Source organism: Enhydra lutris, unplaced genomic scaffold (genome assembly GCF_002288905.1).
Source record: "Enhydra lutris kenyoni isolate GAN:26980312 unplaced genomic scaffold, ASM228890v2 scaffoldscaffold9, whole genome shotgun sequence".
NCBI lineage: Eukaryota > Metazoa > Chordata > Mammalia > Carnivora > Mustelidae > Enhydra > Enhydra lutris.
The window spans coordinates 33,084,441-33,105,587 of record NW_019154093.1 but is presented as its reverse complement, the minus strand read 5'-3'; the positions used below and the strand labels follow the sequence as shown (position 1 = coordinate 33,105,587).

General features: G+C 36.3%; 1 protein-coding gene across 1 annotated transcript in view; it reads right to left on the bottom strand.

The window, feature by feature from the left end:
* Positions 1-21,147, bottom strand: part of LOC111143514 (ribonucleoprotein, PTB binding 2) — an 87,905-nt gene that overhangs the window by 50,491 nt on the left and 16,267 nt on the right. The window contains exons 2-4 of the mRNA XM_022497324.1: positions 17,489-17,555; positions 12,106-12,575; positions 8,667-8,858 (exon numbers count right to left, since the gene is read on the bottom strand). Coding sequence (XP_022353032.1) covers positions 8,667-8,858; positions 12,106-12,575; positions 17,489-17,555 — 729 coding nt within the window. The remainder of the gene's footprint in view (positions 1-8,666; positions 8,859-12,105; positions 12,576-17,488; positions 17,556-21,147) is intronic.

The window sequence follows — 21,147 nt, the reverse complement described above, 5'->3', positions numbered from 1 at the left end:
TAACTTAATCTTCTGAGACAAAGCCGAACTGGACTCACAAACACATGTGAGGTATAGGTAGCATCCTAAAAATATGAAATTGCTTTCAGTTTCAAAAACCAACCTGATAGATGAGAACATTAATATACAGTTATAAAGTACTATAAACTTCTAGTCATGAAAAATTGGAGAACCGACAATACGAGTGGGATCCCTCTCTAAACCCAGATACTGTGAACCTAAGAGGGAGAGGGTGACAGATCTGAGACTCGGACACAAAATCTGTGAGAACTCTCTAAAGAGAGAAGGAGGAGGGTCTAGACGTAGAGGTAGAGACTTCCACAGGGAGCATGAGGGAGTCTGGGTCTACTGCCAGTTTGGGGAAGGGCTTTTGTCTTGTGCAACTGTAATGAGGGCTTTTCTGGCCAGCACAAGGAGAGAAACCCCCAGCATCAATCCAGGGAATGTCACAGGACCACTGAATTAAGTTTCTCAAGGTGCAGCGTTGCCTGGTTGGGTGGGAAAAGGGCTGTGGTCAAGGACAGATAGTAAAGGAGAGGTTCTTGGCTCTGGGTTCTCCTCTGATCTGAATTCGCTAAACCCTGGCTAAAATGAACATGCTTCCTCTCTCCCCTGTCCAACATCCACTCCCCCAACCTCTAAACACTAACATTCGAGGAAGCTAAAACCCTCCCAGGGAAATACGTATTCACAGAACACAGCTAGACATCTGGAGAATGTAGCCATTAAATGTAACAAACCAAATCACCTCAAAGAGATGAGCCAGAATTAATGGATAGGAAATAATAAGAACACCACATAGCAATAGGCATAATAGATAACCCTTAAAAATTTTTTATTCGTAATGGGAATCAAGGACAAGCAGCTACAAAGAATAACGAATTAGAAATACTGGGTATGAAAAACATAAACATTAAAAAAAGAAAAAAGCTGCCCTCACCACGTACTTGGCATCGTTCTACACACTTTACGTGGATTGTATCACGTAGTCCTCCAAAACAACTCTACAGGACTGGTACTATTATCATCATTCTATAGACAAGGAAACTGAAGAAACTCATGCAGAGCATCAGTCTTAACCTCTATCCTGTGGTTGAACAGATCACTAGTAGCTTATGTGTGGCTGAAAAACAAAACAGAGACTTGAAAGATCAAAGAAAGCTCTCTGAAGACAAGGCAAAGGATAAAGAAGTGGAAAATGCAAATAAACCCAACAAAACATGGAAATAAGAAACACGAAAGAGAAAAAGCAAGGCAATGGAGAGGCTGGACCTGTCAACCTGTACAAAATAGGAATCCCTGAAAGAGAAGAAAAAAGAAGGAGGGCTTTGAAGAAATAATGGCTGAGAATTTCTCATTATTGAAGAAAAATTAAAAAACATGGAATGAAAGTGGTTACGGTGTTCCAAAGATGATGTATAAGGAAAAAACACACCTAGTCACATTTTTGGGTTTGAAACTTAAGAACATCAAAGCCAAAGAGAAAACGCTAGAAGCTTCCAGTGAGAAAGAATGTATTTGCAAGGAAACAGAAATGAATTAATACAATCTTCTCCCTCAAAGCATCAACATTGGATTTGAGAAGGCAACAAATTAGTATTTTCAAAGTGCCAAAGGAAGAACTTTGAATCTCTATTTTTAATATTTTTATATCCAGCTATTATTTAAATATGTGAAAAATAAAAATACTTCCAACTACGCAAATTCTCAAAAGTTTTTACCTTAATACCTTCTCTGAAAATGAGACAGTGAGATGCAGTAAATGCAAGACAATATTACATGATATGTGCAAATAAAGATATGTAATAGCATAGCTCATTTCATTCTTGCATGCAAAACCCAGTACCATGGGGAAAAAATACTTCAGGCAATCCTAAAGTTAAAATGTAGACACCAGTATGGTGGTAGGTGGGGTAAGGAAGGAGGAAGTAGGATGGAGATAAGATTGAGTTAAGTGGGAAGAAAGGGATACTGATAAATCTAGGGGTATAAATAAGGTAGGGGCGATCACCACCAATAGGATAAAGTCAGAACATATTATTTTCAAATGTGTAGAAGATTTTTTTTTTAAGTAATTATCTTTCTATGGATTTTTTCTTTTTTTTTTTTTTTTTCCCCTCATCCACAAAATCTCAACCCTCCACTTCCTGATCTTAGGGGCCTCAGATAATTTAAAAACCTCATTTAACAAACATTTATTTGGTGTCTAGTGTAAATGAGTATGACTGATGCCGGGGAGGAATACCAAGATGTGCAAGACACAGCTCCCTGCCTTTCTAGAAAAGAATTTGAATGAAATGGACCAGGGGAGAACCCAACCATCAGTCATTACAACCTCTCCTTTGTTGGCCTTTAGCTATCAAGCACATTGCTGCTGCAACGGGGGTATGCACTTGACCAGTTTAGTTCTCAAACTGTTGTCCTCACATGGAAAATGCAGAATTCCATTTAATTTTCACTTTTATGGGGGTGACATTAAGGAAGGCACATTTGGGTTTGGTGTCTGAGGGGTTTCCTTTTTCCTGTCCCAGAGATGCTTACCTATTCCCACCTATTCCCCAGGACAACGCACACTCAAAGAAAATTCTTATTTATCCAATGTTTGATGGGAAATGAAAATATTTTTTAAAAGTATAGTTAAAAGAAAACACGATATAAGAAAATAATAACTACATATTTAAACAGTCTAAGTACCAATTAAAGACAGATTTTTAAAACTGTTTTAGAGCGACATGTTAGCTATAAGACACACACCTAAAATGACAGAAAGATTGGCAATGAAGGGATGGCAAATATAAATGAAAATAAAGTTCAAGTAGCAACTGTAACATCAGAAAAGCACACAGAGGGGTAATCAATAGGAATACAAACAAATATGTACCTAATAATTATACTTATACCTATCTATCTGTCTATGGAGAAACAACTAATAGAATGAGAAAAAGAAAATCCAACAATTATACATGATAACTTCTAATACATTCCTCTCAGACACTGACAGATCAAATTAAAAAATAAGCAAAGATATGGAAGATCTGAGTCACAATTAACAGTCTCAAACCAATATTTATACATACATATATGCACATTTAACCTTGTAACCCACAAACAGAGAGTTTGGATTGTTTTTGAGCCTACATGGCACATTCACAAAAAGTAACCATTTGACAAAACAAAATGCAGCCAAATCAACATTAGGGATTAGATTCTCTGACCACAATGCAATAAATTACAAATCTATGTCAGAAGAACAGTTTCTTGAAATTCCTCAGTGGAATAAACTGAAAAATGGAAACAAAAGTAATTAAGCTTTAAGTTTAAAAGGAAATCATAAAACAATTTGAAACATTTATAATTTAAAATTTATGACATGTTGTATAGTTGTTGAATCACTCTATTGTACACCTGAAATTAATATAACACTGTATGTTAACTAGGATTAAAAGAAAAACTTAAAAAGCCAAAATAAAATAAAATTCAGGATACATATGTATAACAGTTAAAAATAAACTTGATTTACTAAATTAATCAGAAAATACAAATAATATAGATTGAAAACAAAGGTGTTAAGAATTAATATCAATAAAGACAAAGGAGAAAGAGTAACCCCAAAGAAGAAAACAAGGATATTATAAAGATAAGGACAGACACTGTGGGAAACAGTAGGGAGGCTCCTCAAGAAATTAAAAGTAGTATTGCCATACGATCCAGTAATTCCTCTACTGGGTATTTACTCAAAGAATACAAAAACAGTAATTTGAAAAAATACATACACCCCTATGTATGTATACACCCTACTAAAGCATTATTTACAACAGCCAGGATAGGGCTGCAGCCCAAATGTCCACTGATAGATAAATGGATAAAGAAAAGGTGAGATACATACATACACACTCACAGGAATATTACTCAGCCAAAAAAAAAAAGACTTACATCCTGCCATTTGCAACAACATGAATGGATCTAAAGGGTGTAATTGGTAAGTGAAATAGATCAGAGAAAGACAAATACCCTATGATTTCATTCTTCTGTGGAATTTATGAAACTAACAAAAAAAAGAAAAGGGACAAACTAAGAAACAGACTCTTCACCATAGAGAACAAACAGAGGGTTTCCAGAGGGGAGGTTGTTGGGGGATGGGTGAAATAGATGAAGGGGATTAAGAGTACACTTAAGATAAGGAGCCCTGAGTAAGGTATAGAACTGCTGAATCACTATATTGTATACCTGAAATGTACACCATATGTAATCTATACTGGAATTAAAATTTAAAAAGAAGGGCAGAAATAAGCAAAAGATAGAAATAACGAATAGAACAAAACCTGTTTCTTTGAAAAGACAAAACAGGGAAATCTTTTCTAAGACTGATCAAAGAAGGGGTACCTAGGTAGCTCAGACAGTTAACTGACAGTCAACTGATTTTGGCTTAGGTCATGATCTCGGGGTCATGAGATCAATTAAGCCCTGCTTCGGGATCTGTGCTCAGTGTGGAAACTGCTTGAGATTCTCTCTTTTCCTCTCCTTCTGCAACACCCCCATTCATGTGCATTCTCATTCTCTCTCTAAAACAACAACAACAACAACAAAAAACAGATCAAAGAGAAAAAAGAAAATGCAAATAAATATACAATACAAATGAGAATAGTAAACAGGACAATTTGATTTTTTTTAAGATTTTATTTATTTATTTGAGAGAGTGAGTGAGAGAGAGAACAAACACAAGTAGAAGGAAGAGCAGAGGGAGAGGAAGACGCAGGCTCCCACCTGAGCAGGAAGCCTAATGCAGGGTTCGATCCCAGGACTTCAGAAGCATGGATCAGAACAAATTTTAAAATAATATTATAAATGACTACGTGCCAATAAATTTGAAAATGTAGACAAAGTGGATGAATCTATAGAATATAATCAAATGCCAGTATGCTATAGAAAGAAAAATAAATTAAAAAAATAAAACTAAAATATCTAAATATCTGTAGAAGGAACGTAATCTGTAACCAATGATTTCCCTCTATATGGGGCTCCAGGACTAGGTCTACATGATTTCATGGATGAGACTTTTCAAACTTTTAAAGAACAGGAAAGCCCTATTTTAGGTGAGTTGATCCATGAAATAGAAAGAAAAGGGGGAGAAGGAGAAAAAATAGTTAAATCATTTAATGAAGTCAGTATGCCTTTGATTCCAAAATAAATGATGGTTTCAGCGTTTTTCACTTATGACCACATGAGCATATAACAAAATAAAATATTATCCAGTCAAATCAAACAATGCATTGGAAAAATGTTATCAATTAGAGCTTATAATAGAAGGATGGTTTAACGTTAGGAAATCAGAGTGATTCAGCACATGAATGAATTTAGGAAGAAATCACATGATTATCTCAATAGTTAAAGAAATATTTTGATAAATTTCAGTACCTATTTATGATTGTTTTTATATCTCAGAAAACTTGATAAAAGGTTACATACGAAAATCCAAGTAATGCAAATGCATTACTTTTTATTAAGAAACATTTAAGATTTCTCATTGTCACTGACATTCAATCACGAAGGGCCCAGCACGCTGTGCAAAGAAACCTGAACTTATGCAGGTATTAAAGAATATTAAGCAAGTGAATAACACGATCTGACTTGAGGATGGAAAAGATCACTCTTGAGGCCCTATGGAAGATGAGTTATAGTGGTGACTACACAGGTGATTATTTTTATCATCTAGATGAGAAAAGAGGAGATCCTGAGTAAACAAAGATGTTGACAAGCCTCAAGGATTGAAGAGATGTTAGGATGTGCAATTGAATGGATTTGCTAATATTTTCAACATCTAGATTTGGGGAGCAGGTGAGGAAGACCCATTATGATTAACTGAGTTGTTGGTTCAGATAATTTTAGTTTGGGTGAACGGGTGCCATATACACAACACAGAATTGTACGTGTGTGTCACACATGTGTAGTGGCATCAAGCCATCCAGGTGTGTGTTCTTCTCCAAGGGAACACAGCGCCCTGGTGCAAAGTAGGCAATTGGATGGATTCAGACCTGTACACTCAGCAAGTCCAGGTCAGAGCACAGAAAAGCAAGATCCAGAGAAAAGACAGTTTTCTTTTGGAAATGTTGAAATTGAACTACTTTCATAACATAACTACTTATATAACATGGAGATGGAATGCTTAATAATCATGTGAAAGCACAGATTTTGTGCTGAGGGTGAATGGGTTAAAAAATAGGCGCGTGCAAGTCATTCTTGATCGGCGGTAACTGGGGCTGCTGGAGCACACAAGGAGAAGAAAGTGAGAAAAAACAAATGCACACACGTACTGATACCAGCCGTTAAGGAAAAGGAAGGGGAAGGAGTAGTTAGGCAGAAAAAGAATAGTGGGGTAGAAATCTAGAGTGGAGACTCTTCAAGAGACCAGGCGATAAAAGACTGAATAGCGCCTATTCAACCTCAATACTGAGAAATGTCTATGAATCTTAACGAGAACAGTTTCACATGAATAGCAGAGGCAGAAACCATGGTGGATCTGGCAGAGACAGAAATGAAGAAATGAGGACAGCAAGTGGGGCCTAATTATTCCTGAAGCTCCGAGGTGAAGGAAGAGTAATATAAAGACCACTGTGTAGAGATCATTTTTAAAGGGAAGGATCTGAGCATGTCTACAAGCAGGAGGAATGGAGCTAGTGGAGCATCCAATGACAGGAAGTAGGAAGGTGAGGATCAAGGTCCTTGGAGATGGCAGACGTGGTCATGAGCTCCAGCACTGGCAGGATGAGGCACAGCTCTTCCTCCAAGAAAGCAGGGATCTTTGTCCATATTGTTCACTGATGAACCATAAACATCTCTCACTGTGCCCAGTACATATTTGTGGAATGAATGCTACTAAAGAGAAAAGGAAGTAAAAAACAGGGACATAGGGCACCTGAGTGGCATGGTAGATTAAGGATCCGACTCTTGGTTTCAGCTCGGGTCATGATCTCAGGGTTATGAGATGGAGCGCCATGTGGGCTCCGTGCTCGGCTCAGAATCTGCTTGAGCTTCTCTCTCTCCCTCCTCCTCTGCTCCTCCCCCCACCCACCTCCATGCACACTCACACTCTCCCTCTCAAATAATTTTTTTTTTTAATGGGACACATTTGCTGGGGCAGCATGAGAAGAGGTGAATGAATGATCCAGCACATGGCCTTTGTATTTCTAAACATGAGGAGCCATGATCAGCTGACAGAAAGGACAAAGGGAGAAACACAGTGAAGGTTCGAGATAGTGGCTGTAGAAACTGGGAACGAGCAGCTGATGAGAGACGAGGAGCTCAAGTTTTGCTTGGGAGCAGCCATTAATACTTCATGTATTACACACATGAAGTAGCACCAAGCCGCATAGGTGTTTCTCTTCAAGAGGACACAGTGCCCTGGTGCAGAAATACGTCACTGGATGGATTCAGAATTCTAAACGCAGTCAGTCTGGTCCAGCAGAGGCAATTTAAGCAGAGACACAATGTTGACAGTCAAAGAAGAGCTGAAGTTGTGATGTACACAAGCTAGGACAGGAGAATGACAGAACCAAAGAGGGAAGGACAAACTACAAAAGAAGGGAGGCGGGATCCAGAACCAGAGGTGAGGTTAAAGAACAGGGAGAGAAGGGCAAGAGATGTGAACCAAGAGCAATCTCCTCTGTTTTCCTCCCTTCTCAGTTCACCTATGAACCACTTTCAGAATAATGTCTTGATAGCTTACCTCTGATCCCATCGCTGTCTTGTTTATATACTTCAAGAGCTCTCCCGTGCTTACCAAATTCAATCTCCATTCCTCCAGTGCTCAACGGTCCTCCCTGATTTGTCAGCAGTCTACCATCTCACCAGTCACCCTTCCTACACTGCTCCACCTCCACCTCACCACTCTAGAAGCATGCAAATTCGCCTCATTCTCCAGCTTGAAAGCTTTTGTTCAACTCACTCTACCACCTTACAGTTGTGAGATTTAGCAAGTGAAAATTCAAAATGGCCACTTAAACTGGGGTTTCAGATAAAGCATGAATTTTTTCCATATAATGTCTCATGCAAAATCTCTATTTATCTGGCTATCCTATCCTATCCTCCACTCCCAACAGTACAATGCAAAATCAGACTTTAATGTCACACTCAAATGTCCCTTCCATCATGAAGACTTCTTCCCAGATCCCTCAAAAGTGTATTCCTGCCTTAGTTCAGTCAACAAGTATTTATTATGCTAAGTGCCTCGAGTCAAAACTGAAGAAGGATTAGTCACTATCCACACGAACTTTCACAGAGAGAGAGGCCCAGAGAAGAAGCACACAGTTAACAATAGAGAGGTAGTAACAAATGGGCCCTGTGAGCAAAAGCAAAGCACACGCCTTCCTGTATTTGTACGACGGATACTTATGAACACTTTGAAAAAACGGACCTGACACTCAAAATGTAGAACAGAATGTTCCCTCCAAAAAAATTTATTTGGATAAACGTTACCAAAAGCAATTTCTTCTTTTGCAATGACTTCCGCCTTGATGTGACAGAGATACCGTTTAGACAATTTTTTTCAAAGGAAGAATATCTTTGTGTAATGGAAATATGATGAGGGCCCAGTGAATGGCCAACTGGTTTGGAGAGACTAAAACAGTACGTGAATGTTTCTAGATCCTAATAAAGAAGGCTAGACTTACCACACGTTGAGCTGCTATCAATGCTGCTAACGTACTTCGCCCTGGCGCTCCCGGAGCACAGAAGGAAACTTGGACTTTGCTCCCCTTGATGGTCATGCCATCCGCTACTTGCTGAACCTCTTCGGCGTGCTCCGCAGTGTTATATTCAACCACTGCAAAGCCACCAACATAACTACCTTCATCCTGTGCAAGCTGATTTAATACATTTGGTTAAAAGGAGAACTCTAATATTCAGTTAGAAATATTTATTTTCAGTATATAATTTTCAAATTCAAAAACAAATGTATCAGAGCATGATGCTGGTGAAAATAATATATTCTTTCTCTCTAAAATTAGGTTTCTTAGTTGTGGGAGGCCTGGCTGGCTCAGTTGGGAGAGCATGAGACTCTTGATCTTGGGGTCATGAGTCTGAGCCCCAAGTTGGGCGTAGAGATTACTTTTTAAATGAGTAAATAAACAAATAAAAATAAAAGCTCATTAGTTGCTTAGATATGGTCCTTACTGAAGATAGGATGATAAACAAGATTCTGTCAAGTTTCTTTTTAATTCTTTGATTTTCTAATTTATTTTAAAAGTCAATGCTCAAGGGGCGCCTGGGTGGCTCAGTGGGTTAAGTCTCTGCCTTTGGCTCAGGTCATGATCTCAGGGTCCTGGGATCGAGTCCTGAATGGGCTCTCTGCTTGGCAGGGAGCCTGCTTCCTCCTCTCTACTTGCTTCTCTGCCTACTTGGAATCTCTCTGTGTCAAATAAATAAAAAAATTCTTAAAAAAAAAAGTCAATGCTCAAATGATAATATTCCCTCTATTTTAAGAAAGATGTAGAACTGATAATTTAGACATAGAAAAATATGGAGACTCAGTAACTGAAACCTTCTTTGAATTTACCAGATACGTGGACAGTGAAAGATACTGAACAATTATTTGACCACATAGCTATGTAAATTAAAGTCTGTATTATCAAGAGAAGAAAAGTAGGAGGAACCATATTCAACTTTTAATTCAATAATTTTTAGGCAGATCTCAGGAATTTGGTCAAGTATTCCCAATCAAAGTTTATTTGGGAAAACTGCCCCAGGGTTTGTTAAAATGCCATATGCAACACACAAGTTTTATTTCTGAATGTGCCCTAAATGAACTCCTGCAATGCTGAGCTTGATTTGTTTCCAGTCACCCACCTGTAAGAGTGTAAAGGAAGATACTAAAGTCCTGGATCTGTAAAGACTGGTACAAAGAGCAAAAATAAGAACAAATAAGACACTAAAAAGTTTCGAAGTTCTGAATATGTCTGATTTATCTTAAACACATTCATGTGATAAAGTGGTAAATGTGATAAAATTCAGCATGGTAGGTCTCAACACATGTTTGGATTTCATGTCTCTGAAGTTAATATTACAATTAAATAATTTCAGTCTTTTTTAGTTTCTATCTTATTTTAGAAACTTCACTTTCTTGTATTGTTAGAACAAATTTCTATTTTTCCCTTCACCTTCTTCTTCCTTTTAAAACTGTCCTCAAATGTCTTTTCTTCCACAAAACTTTTCCAACCACATGATAGAAAGGAAAAACATCTGCCTCTTCCAAACATTTCTCCTACAACCCCATTCCTCTTGTAATCCAAACCAGATATTATAATCAGATTTGTAAAAGCCATCAGTCTTTGGTGTCTCATGATCACAAGAAAAGAGACTATCTTCAGTACAATCTACGTCAACCTACCAGGCAAAAGAGCCTGAATTTCATAGATCCACTGATAAAGGCATCATAAATTTGTTTTATTATTCTTTTGAGAACTTTTGAAACACTTACTATTATTCCTGGTTCATTATGATAGCTTTCATGCCATATAAATTATAATACCATTTTAATTCTTTCAAAAGACAAACTCATCTAAGTTCATAGCATCAGTAGTTTTAGAGAGAAATATTTCAGTTCAGTAGGAGAGCCATTCAAATATGGAATGGTCTGACTTCTGATCTAGTTAATTTCCCATTATCTTGGAATATTTTAATAGAAGCTAAATGGTCACTCACAAATAATATAACAAACATTTTTCTACCACTGGCAACCTAGATTAGAGAACCTGTCATGTACCTTCCAACTCTGGGATACATAATTGAAATACAAGTTGTGATAAATGGGTTTTCTCCTCACGTTTGTTTCAAAGGCCTCAACTACAAAGAATTTTCCTTGACCACAGAATACCACTGAATAATTTTAGTATCCAAGAAAAGGATATGGATTAGATTTCAACATCTATCACCTTTCAATAACTGGGAAAAGATTGGATATAAGATCTGTCACAAAATTTTCTAACTTTATGATGCTCTTAGATTGTTTCTTTGATGTATATATTGGGACTGGAGGAGTAGAAATGTAAGAAAAAGATAGTAGCATTAATCTATTGTTTGTATAATTAGAGTTATACAGTATATATAGTTATTTTGTTATATATAATCTGTATTAGTTATTTATACATTATACAATAAATGTATATATTTATATAAACATGATATATAATACATTATAATAATATATAGGTGTATATATATGTGGTTGTGTGTGTGTATATATATATATACACACATAAATTTTACATTTATATATATATATATATAAAACTATAACAACTCCAAACTTTCTAGTGTAATAGTAGAGACTCAACAAATGTATGATTAAAGAAAAATGGTGGGTGGTGGGGGCAGGGAATACGGGATAAGAAGAAAAGGAACATGGGAGGAGAGAAGAAAGGGAAGGAAGAAATTAAGGGAAGCAAGAGAGGAAAGAGTTCATCAGTTGCTATTGAACACTTACAAGAGAAGGAGCTTTATACGGTACACATTTTTATCTATTTAATAGAATATATATATAATTTTACTGATCAAGTGCATGAAAAGTCTTACCAGTGTTGTTAGTTTTCAGGATCTTCTCTAAATGTCTCACCATGATCCCATTAAGACAGAATTACACATTCTTTTTAAGCTTCATAATACTTTCCTATCTTCCATTACATTACTCTTTATATAATTTATGATTATTTGCCTGTCAGTACCTTCTACAAAATTGTGAAGTATTGAGAGAGTACGTTTCTCTTCTCTGTATTTCTAACTTTAAGCAATATAGTGTCTGGTGCAGAGAAGATAATAAGTAAAACGTGGACGGATGAATGGATCAAAGGATGAAGAGCTCAAGAAATTGATAGAATGAGGTAAATAAGTGATGGGTTTACTAAGACATATCTACTATATAATAATATAAATTGACTCATTCATAAAAGGACTTGACTTAAAATTTAGAGTGACCATAAAGTCTTCACTGCGGACTAAAGAAGAATTAGATTATCCTTTGTGATATTCACATAGGTATAATAAATTTGTGAGTGCATGTAGAATACATAAGCAGAAATTTTCAAATATTTCAAATGATACCGTAAGAATACATACCTGGCAAAACATGGGTTTATGTATATTGGAAAAAAATTGCAACAGCTCTTCTGAATCCCTGTAGTCACTAGGGAGTTTATCTATACAAAGGCACTTAGAATGAATGAGCTCTGGGGCCAATAGATTAACATCCATCCATTGTGCAAACAGAGCTGAAGTTCCCAACTGTTTACCCAATAACTCCAATCTAGCCTTTGCAGCGAAGTCCTTTTTCATGTATTCCACAAATCCATAGCCTTTGGAATGGCCAGTAACTTCACTGTATACTAGAAAACATCTCTCGATATTTCCATAAGCACGAACAAGTTCTTCAAATTCTTCTAATGTAAAAGAAGTGGGCAAGTTGGTAATACACAGCAAAGCATCTGTTGGCTGGAGCTGAACAATTAAGTCCTTTCCTCGAAAAGAATATTGATGAAACATCCGAATTGCATTCTGGGCTTGCTCCCCGTTCAGTAAGGTAACAAAAGCTAGAAGATAACAAAAAGAATTAAAGGATTTTCTAAGCCAGTGTTTTCAAAATTTTTTTGACTATGACCCACAGTAAGGAATATATTTTTGGTCTGTGACTCGGTACACAAATACACATTGCTGAAACAAAAGTATAAGAACAAAAATTCCTACTACATGTGATGCACTCTGAAATATCTATTCCATTTCATGGTATTTTTTAATGCTGACACTACTCACTTAAGTAATTTCACAACCAAAGACTCAAATAAAAGTATAGGAATTATATTAGGAGTTCTACTATAAGATACTATAATGTTGTTTTGTTTTTTTATTTTTATAATGTTTTCAAACTACATAAAGATTTTATTTTTCCCAACTACATGTAATGCAAAGTATCGGAAAGTCTTAAAAATTTTCTTTTATATTGCAGCACCTAAATACATAAAGCAAATATTAACAGACACAAAGCAAGAAACTGATAGTAACACAATAATAGTAGGGGACTTTAACACCTGACTTACATCAATGGGTAGATCATCCAGGCGGAAAATCAATAAGGAAACAGTGTCTTTGAATGACACATTAGAGCAGTCGGACTTAACAGATACATATAGAACATTCCATCCAAAACCAACAGAGTATACATTCTTTTCAAGTTCACAGGGAACATTCTCCAGAATAAGTCAAGTTTCAATAAATTTGAGAAAACTAAAATCCTTTCACATATACTTTGATTATAATGGTATAAAATAAGAAATCAATCACAGGAAAAAAAAATCCCCCCAAAACATGGAAGCTAAATAACATGCTACTAAACAGCCAATGGGTGAATAAAGAAATCGAAGAGGAAATTAAGAAAATATATAAAGACAAATGAAAATAAAAACACAGTGATCCAAAATCTTTGGGACACAGCAAAAGCAGTTCGAAGAGGAAAATGTATAGGGAAATTTATAGGGAAAATTTACAGGCCTACCTCAAGCAACAAGAAAAATCTCAAACCATCTAACCCAACACCTACAAGAACTAGAAAAGGAAGAACAAACCAAGCCCAGAGCCAGCAGAAGGAAGGAAGGAAGATCAGAGCAGAAATAAATTAGGAACTTAAAGAACAATAGAAAAGATCAATGAAACCAAGAACTGGTTCTTTGAAAAGATAAACAAAATCGTTAAATTTTTAACCAGTCTTATCAAGAAAAAAAGAGAGGATACAAATAAGTAAAATCAGAAATGAAAGGGGAATTAACCAACACAACAGAAATATGGACGATTATAAGGGAATACTACAAAAAATTGTATGTCAACACATTGGACAACCTAGAAGAAATGGATAGATTCCTAGAAACATATCATCTTCTTAAAATTCAATCAGGAAGACAGAGAAAAACTGAACAGAACAATTACTAATATCAAAGCTGATTTGGTAATCAAAACTTTCAATAAACAGAGGTCCAGGACCAGATTGCTTTATATGTTTATTCTACATTTCATTTAACCAAGAATTAATACTGATTGTCCTCAAACTATTTCAAAAAATAGAAGAGGAAGGAAAGCTTTCAAATACATTCTACGAGGCCAGTATTACCCTGATACAAAAACCAGACAGAGACACTATGAAAAAAAAGAAAAGTACAGACTAATATTTCTGATGAACATAGATGCAAAAATCCTGAACAAAATATTAGCAAGTGTATTCAGCAATACATTGAAAGGATCATTCACCTAGAACAAGTGAGATTTATTCCAGGGATGCAGGGAGGTTCAATATTCACAAATCAATCAATGTGATAAACCACATTAACAAAATAAGAATAAAAACCATAAAATCATCTCAATACATGCAGAAAAGGCATTTGACAAAATTCAACATCTGTTCATGTTAAAAACCCTTAACAAAGTGTGTTCAGGGGATACCTTAAGCTAAATAAAGGTCATTCATGAAAAATCCACAGCTAACATCAGACTCAATGGTAAAAAACTGGGTTTTTTTTCTCTAAGATTAGAAACAAGACAATGATGTCCATTCTTTTTATTCAGTATAGTCTGCAAGTCCTAACCATAGCAATTAGATAAGAAAATTCATCCAAATTGGTAAGGAAGAAGTTAAATTGTCACTATTTGCAAATGACATGACGTTATAAATAGAAAACCGTAAAGACTCCACCAAAAACTATTAGAATTAATTCAGTAAAGCTGCAAGATTCAAAATTAATACACAAAAAACAGTTGCTTTTCTGTACACTAATAATGAAATAGCAGGAAAGAGAAAGAAAACAATTCATTTATAATAGCACCAAAAAGAATAAAATGTCTAGGAATAAATTTAACCAAGCATGTAAAAGACCTGTACTCTGAAAACTAGGACAATGATGAAACTGAAGATGGCACAAACAAATGGAAAAATATCTCATGCTCCTGGACTGGAAGAACAAACACTCTCAAAATGTCTATATTACTCAAAGCCATCTACAGATTTAATGCATTCTCTAATGAAATACCAACATTTTTCACAGAACTAGAACAAATAATCTTAAAATTTATATGGAACCTCAAAGGACCTCAAAACGCCAAAGGAATCTCGAGAAAGAACAAAGCTAGAGGTATCACAATCCCAGATTTCAAGGTCTACTACAAACCACGGTAATCAAAACAGTTTGGTACTGGCACAAAAACAGACACATAGATCAATGAAACAGAGAGCCCCCAAATAAGCCCATGCCTATATGGTCAATTAATCTATAACAAAGAAGGCAAGAATATACAATAGGGAAGACAGTCTATTCAATACGTGGTGCTGGGAAAACTAGATAGCGACATGCGAAAGAATGAAACTGGATCACTTTTTTACACCATACACAAAACACACTCAAAATGAACTGAAGACCTAAATGTGAGACCTGAACCCATAAAACCCCCAATGGTTGAAAAAAAAAGAGGCAATGATCTCTTGGACATCACCCTTAGCAAAATATTTATGGATATGTCTCCTTAGGCAAGGGAAACAAAAGCAAAAATAAACCACTGTGCCTACACAAAAATAATTTGCCCAGCAAAGGAGATCATCAACAAAACAAAAAGACAACATAATGAATGGGAGAAGAAATTTACAAATGATATATATGATAAAGGATTGATATCCAAAATCTATAAACTCATACAACTCAACACACATGCACGCACGCACACACACAAAAAACCACTAAAAAACAATCTGACTAAAAAAATAGGCGGAGGACCTGAATAGACATTTTTCCAAAGAAGACACACAGATGGCCAACACATACATGAAAAGATGCTCAACATCTCTCATCAGAGAAATGCACATCAAAATTACAATGAGATGTTACCTTACACCAGTCAGAATAGCTAGAAACAATAGTATCAAAATGACAAGAAATAACAAGTGTTGATGAGGATGAAGAGAAAAAGGAACCCTTGTGCATTGTTGATAGGAATGCAAATTAGTGCAGCCATTGTGGAAAACAATATGGAAGTGCCTCAAAAATTTAAAAATAGAATTGCCATATGATCCAGTAATTCCACTACTGGGTATCTTCTCAAAGAAAATAAAAACATTAATTTGAAAAGACATATGCACCCCTGTTTACTGCAGCATTATTTACAACAACTAAAGATATGGAAGCAACCCAACTGTCCATTAATGGATTAATGGATAAAGATACGATGGCCAAATTACTTGGCCATAATTTACTCGGCCGTATTACTTGGCCACAATAAAGAATGAGATCTTGCCATTTGCAACCACATGGACAGACCTACAGGGTGTAACGCTAAGTAAAATAAATCAGACAGAGGAAGACAAATACCATGTGATTTCACTAATATGTGGAATCTAAAAAACAAATGAATAAACAAAAACAAACAACAGGTACCTGACTGGCTCAGTCTATACAGTGTGTGACTCCTGATCTCGGAGTCATGAATTTGAGCCCCATGCTGGGCATAGGCCTTACTTAAAAAAACAAAAACAGTGTGTGGGGGGTTGGGGAGCCTGGTGATGGGTATTACGGAGGGCATGTATTGCATCGAGCACTGGGTGTGGTACATAACAATGAAATCTGGATCACTGAAAAGAAATTAAAAATAAATAAAATTTAAAAATTAAAAAAAATACAGAGAACAAACTGGTTGCCTGAAGGGAAGAGGGGAGGATGGGCAAAATATATAAAGGGAATTAAGAGGTACAAACTTCCAGTTTGTACTTATGAAATAAGTGATGGAGATGAAAAGTACAGCATAGGGAAATATAGTCCGTGATACTGTAATGTTGTATGGTGACAGATGGTAACTATACTTAATGTGGTGAGCACTGGGTAATACATAGAATTGAGGAATCAATATGTTGTATACCTACAAAAAAAAGTTATACACCTGAAATGTAACACCGTATATTAATTACACTTCAATAAAAAAAAAAAAAATGGAAGGCTACCAAGCCTATAAATATTTATTATAGCATAACATATAATATTAGAAAATTCTTTATAAAATAATGTCTCTAGTGACATACATATAAATTATGTGATTATAATTTAGGATACTAATGTTATCCTCAGAAAACACATCATGTGAGTAGCATTTATATGACTTAATGCTTCAGAATTTCAGAGATTGGGGCGCCTGGTGGCTCAGTGGGTTGAGCCTCTTGCCTTCGATTTGGGTCATGATCTCAGGGTCCTGAAATCGAGCCCCGCATCGGGCTTTCTGCTCTGTGGGGAGCCTGCTTCCCTTCCTCTCTCTCTCTGCCTGCCTATCTGCCTACTTGTGATCTCTGTCAAATAAATAAATAAAATCTTAAAAAAAAAAGAATTTCAGAGATTATCTTAAGAATGAAAAGACAGTAATCTTGTTTAATAATGCACACAGTTAGAATCAAAATGAAACTAGGTGCTTAAAATTGAAATCTTACCTGTTCGCTTATTTCTGTCCACATAACAATACTTTAACTCATAGTCTTGTAATAAATCATGAACTTCCTGAAAGAGACAAAACATGAATTCAAATAAACACACAAGTGCAGTTAGTGGGGGGCAACTGGGTGGCTCAGTCATTAAGTGTCTGCCTTCGGCTCAGGTCATGATCCTGGGGTCCTGGGATCGAGCCCCGCATCGGGCTCCCTGCTCAGCGGGAAGCCTGCCTTCCCTCTACCACTCCTGCTTGTGTTCCCTTTCTCACTCTGTCAAATAAATTAATAAAATCTTTAAACAAAACAAAACAAAAACAAATGCAGTTAGTGGATAATCCAACTGTACTAGCCAACCACTACCACCACCATCTGCCATGTGAAGAACCTTTCATGGATCTCCATTATTTAACTTAAACGCATTCCATGCCCAGTAAGTATGACATCAACCTACCTCCCCAAGCATATCTCCCAGTACAGAACCTGCACATAGATCATGTTTCTGTTCAATGGGCATTCACTATTCCACCAGGATGTCATGCTCAGTCCTCACTCTGAATTGCTACTCATGCTGATACCTTGACCTTGCATGGTGCAAAGATACCACTAAAGCTCCCGATCACCTGAAATCGCATGCATCCTTTGAAATCCTGCTCAAATATTCTTTCATGAAGTTTTCTTCCAATTTTATTTATTTATTTACTTACTTGCTTATTTATTATGATTAAGAGAGAGAGTGTGCAAGCAGTTGTGGGGGGTAGGGAGGAGGTCCAGCAGAGAGAAAGGGAGACAGGGAATCCCAAGCAGTCTCCACGCTCAGCATGGAACCCAATGTGGGGCTCAATCTTATGACACTGAGATCATGACCGGAGCTGAAATCAAGAGTCGGATGCTTAACCAACTGAGCCACCCAGGTGCCCCAGGTTTATTCTGATTCTTTTCTGTGGGATACGACCTCTACCACCTCCATGCTAACAATGGTCATATTTTATTTATGCCTGTCTGACAGAAATATTAAACATTTCTCTTTGTATACGACACATAACTGAGTTTTTAACAAGTAATACACTTGTAGATGCTGTAGTATCAGCGAAGAGAATAGATACAGGTAGACGCAAACCTAGAGATCCCTGGATATGAAAACAATAACCACCACCAAGGTATGTATGTAGTTCAATTTAGTCCCGCTTGGCTCCCTAAGGTGTTGACACTGGCTTTCCTATTCATTCTGTTTCCATTATTAATCCAGTCTGAACTTGTTTATGCTGGTATCAATTTCACCCACCTGGGGTCTCAAAAAAGCAGATTTCTATTCCTAATCCTTCCTGTTAAACTGACACTCGAGCACAGGAACTATATTTCATATATGTGTATATACCTTGTATTGCTTAGCAAATACTAGGCACTCAAATATACACTAAAGTGAATACAATTATTTTGTCACTGAATTGATATGTGGGCTTAGACAATTTACTCATAATACACACAGATGGAATTACTATTTTCTAAAGGAATTGGACTATCACATAGGTGGACATTCTGATCCTTGATTGGAAAGTTATAGCCGATCTGTTTTATCTTGCATATGAATAAATTAAACATATACAAGTGCCAATACGCTAAGTTCACAACAGAAACTAACTCAATAATAATTCTTATTCTTGCCATTAACATAGTTAACTTTCATTTCTCTTTTACTAAGTACCAGAGCACTGAACTCACTGTTTTCCTTTAAAAATCAGGAAACCAGGTATCCTACAGAAAGGTGCATGCTCTTGACTCTTGGGGTCATGAGTTCAAGCCCCTTGTTGGGTAGAGAGATTACTTAAATAAGTAATTTCAAAAAGGGTGGGGGCACCTGGGTGGCTCAGTTAAGAGCATGTGACTCTTGCTCTCTGCGTTGTAAGTTCGAGCCTCACGTTGGATGTAGAAATTACTTAAAAATAAAATCTTTCTTTTTTTTAAAGATTTTATGTGTCAGAAAGAGAGAGAGCACAAGCAGGGGGAGCTGCAGGCAGGGGGAGAAGCAGCCTCCCTGCTGAGCAAGGAGCCCAATGCAGGACTTGATCCTAGGACTCTGGGATCATGACCTTAGCCGAAGGCAGATGTTTAACCAACTGAGCCACCCACGTGTTCCTTAAAAATAAAATCTTTAAAAAAAAAAAAACAAAACACCTTTATAGAAAAATAAATAAAGAAAAATCAAGAAACCTCAGCAGAGCAAAATCAAATAACTCGCTGAGGGGAGATTCACCAGTCTGGCACCTTTAACTCATACATCATACTACTGGATTCCTTCCAGAGCTAACTAAAAAGAGTATACTACCACCAATAGTTAACAAAAACAGTATTATTAGTGCCCTAATAAGTGATCACATGGAAATGGAAAAAAAACTAGCGGACAGTTCCAAGTTGAGACAATATTTTCCCTTTTAACACAATGCAAGGGGAAAAAGAATGATATAATAGACAAAGTATAAAAACATAACGCTGGGTGGAAAAAAGATAATCGCCTATGATAAGAAATTAGAGAAAGGTGAAGTTGGTAATTTAGTATTCTCTATTAGTAAATCAATATTAGGTGTGTTTTAAAAAATATATATACTACAGATTTCATATAATACGGTTTGATGAATTATACAGTAGTGTGATCAAAATACAGATTAGTTTACATCTTACTATGGTAGTTTTTGTAAGCTTCAGTGTTTCCTTGGACTTAACGCATACAGTGTATTCATTAAGAAGATCTAATTCTCTCAATAGCATAGCATATACGTCTTGCCAATCGACTAATTTAATCCTTAATATAGAAGGTGGCTCAGTTTTGTTTGAAAGGATCCAGTGTATGCTTTTAGTTGCACAGACTCTAATCTCTCATTTCACTGTTTAACAGCTGTCGAATGCCCGAGAAAGAAAACATGACACTGCTGCTCACATTATCAAGTATCTTTAAACAAATGACGTTATGTTACTCGTTCAGCTGAGAGAATTACCTGAGAGAGAGCTTACGTATTCAAAGATACATTTTGCAACTTAAAAATTTTATTTTTAAAATACCTCTCTTTCAGATTATAGCTTTTCTATGCACCAGATGTGGGATATAGAGTTTGCCAACTGGGAAACCTTACAAAGCTTTTTTGCAAAGAAACAACAATTATTATTTTCCCCCCATGTCCTGGTTGATTTGACCCAGGCAAAAGTGGGTCACCCCTCAATTTGAGCCTTGTAAGTTGGCCAAATTAAAAACTTAAAACCTGAAAAAGAGTCCTAACAACCATTTGCCAAAATTCTACTACGCTCCACCACACAGAACCCAAACAAAATTCTCTCTATTCTACTCTAACTTTATGACATTTCTATTAACGTACAAGTTAATTTTAAGGAATAAAGTAGCACCTTCTGGCCAGGAATATCAGTTACAAATTTCTCACAGTAAGATGAGTTCATCAAAACTAGTATTAGAGAGCTTTGGCAACCTATTTCCAGACCACATTCCTTATTACTTCCTGGAATTAAACAAAAAGTTTTGCACACACAAAATATCTCCTTGGGAAAGAACTGACAACCACAATGAAACCCAGTCTTAGTTTTAAGCTTTAATCACACTGTCTTCTAAGTCCTTTTCCAACTTACTTTGATTTATTTCTTTTTCCTAAGAAAGGCTT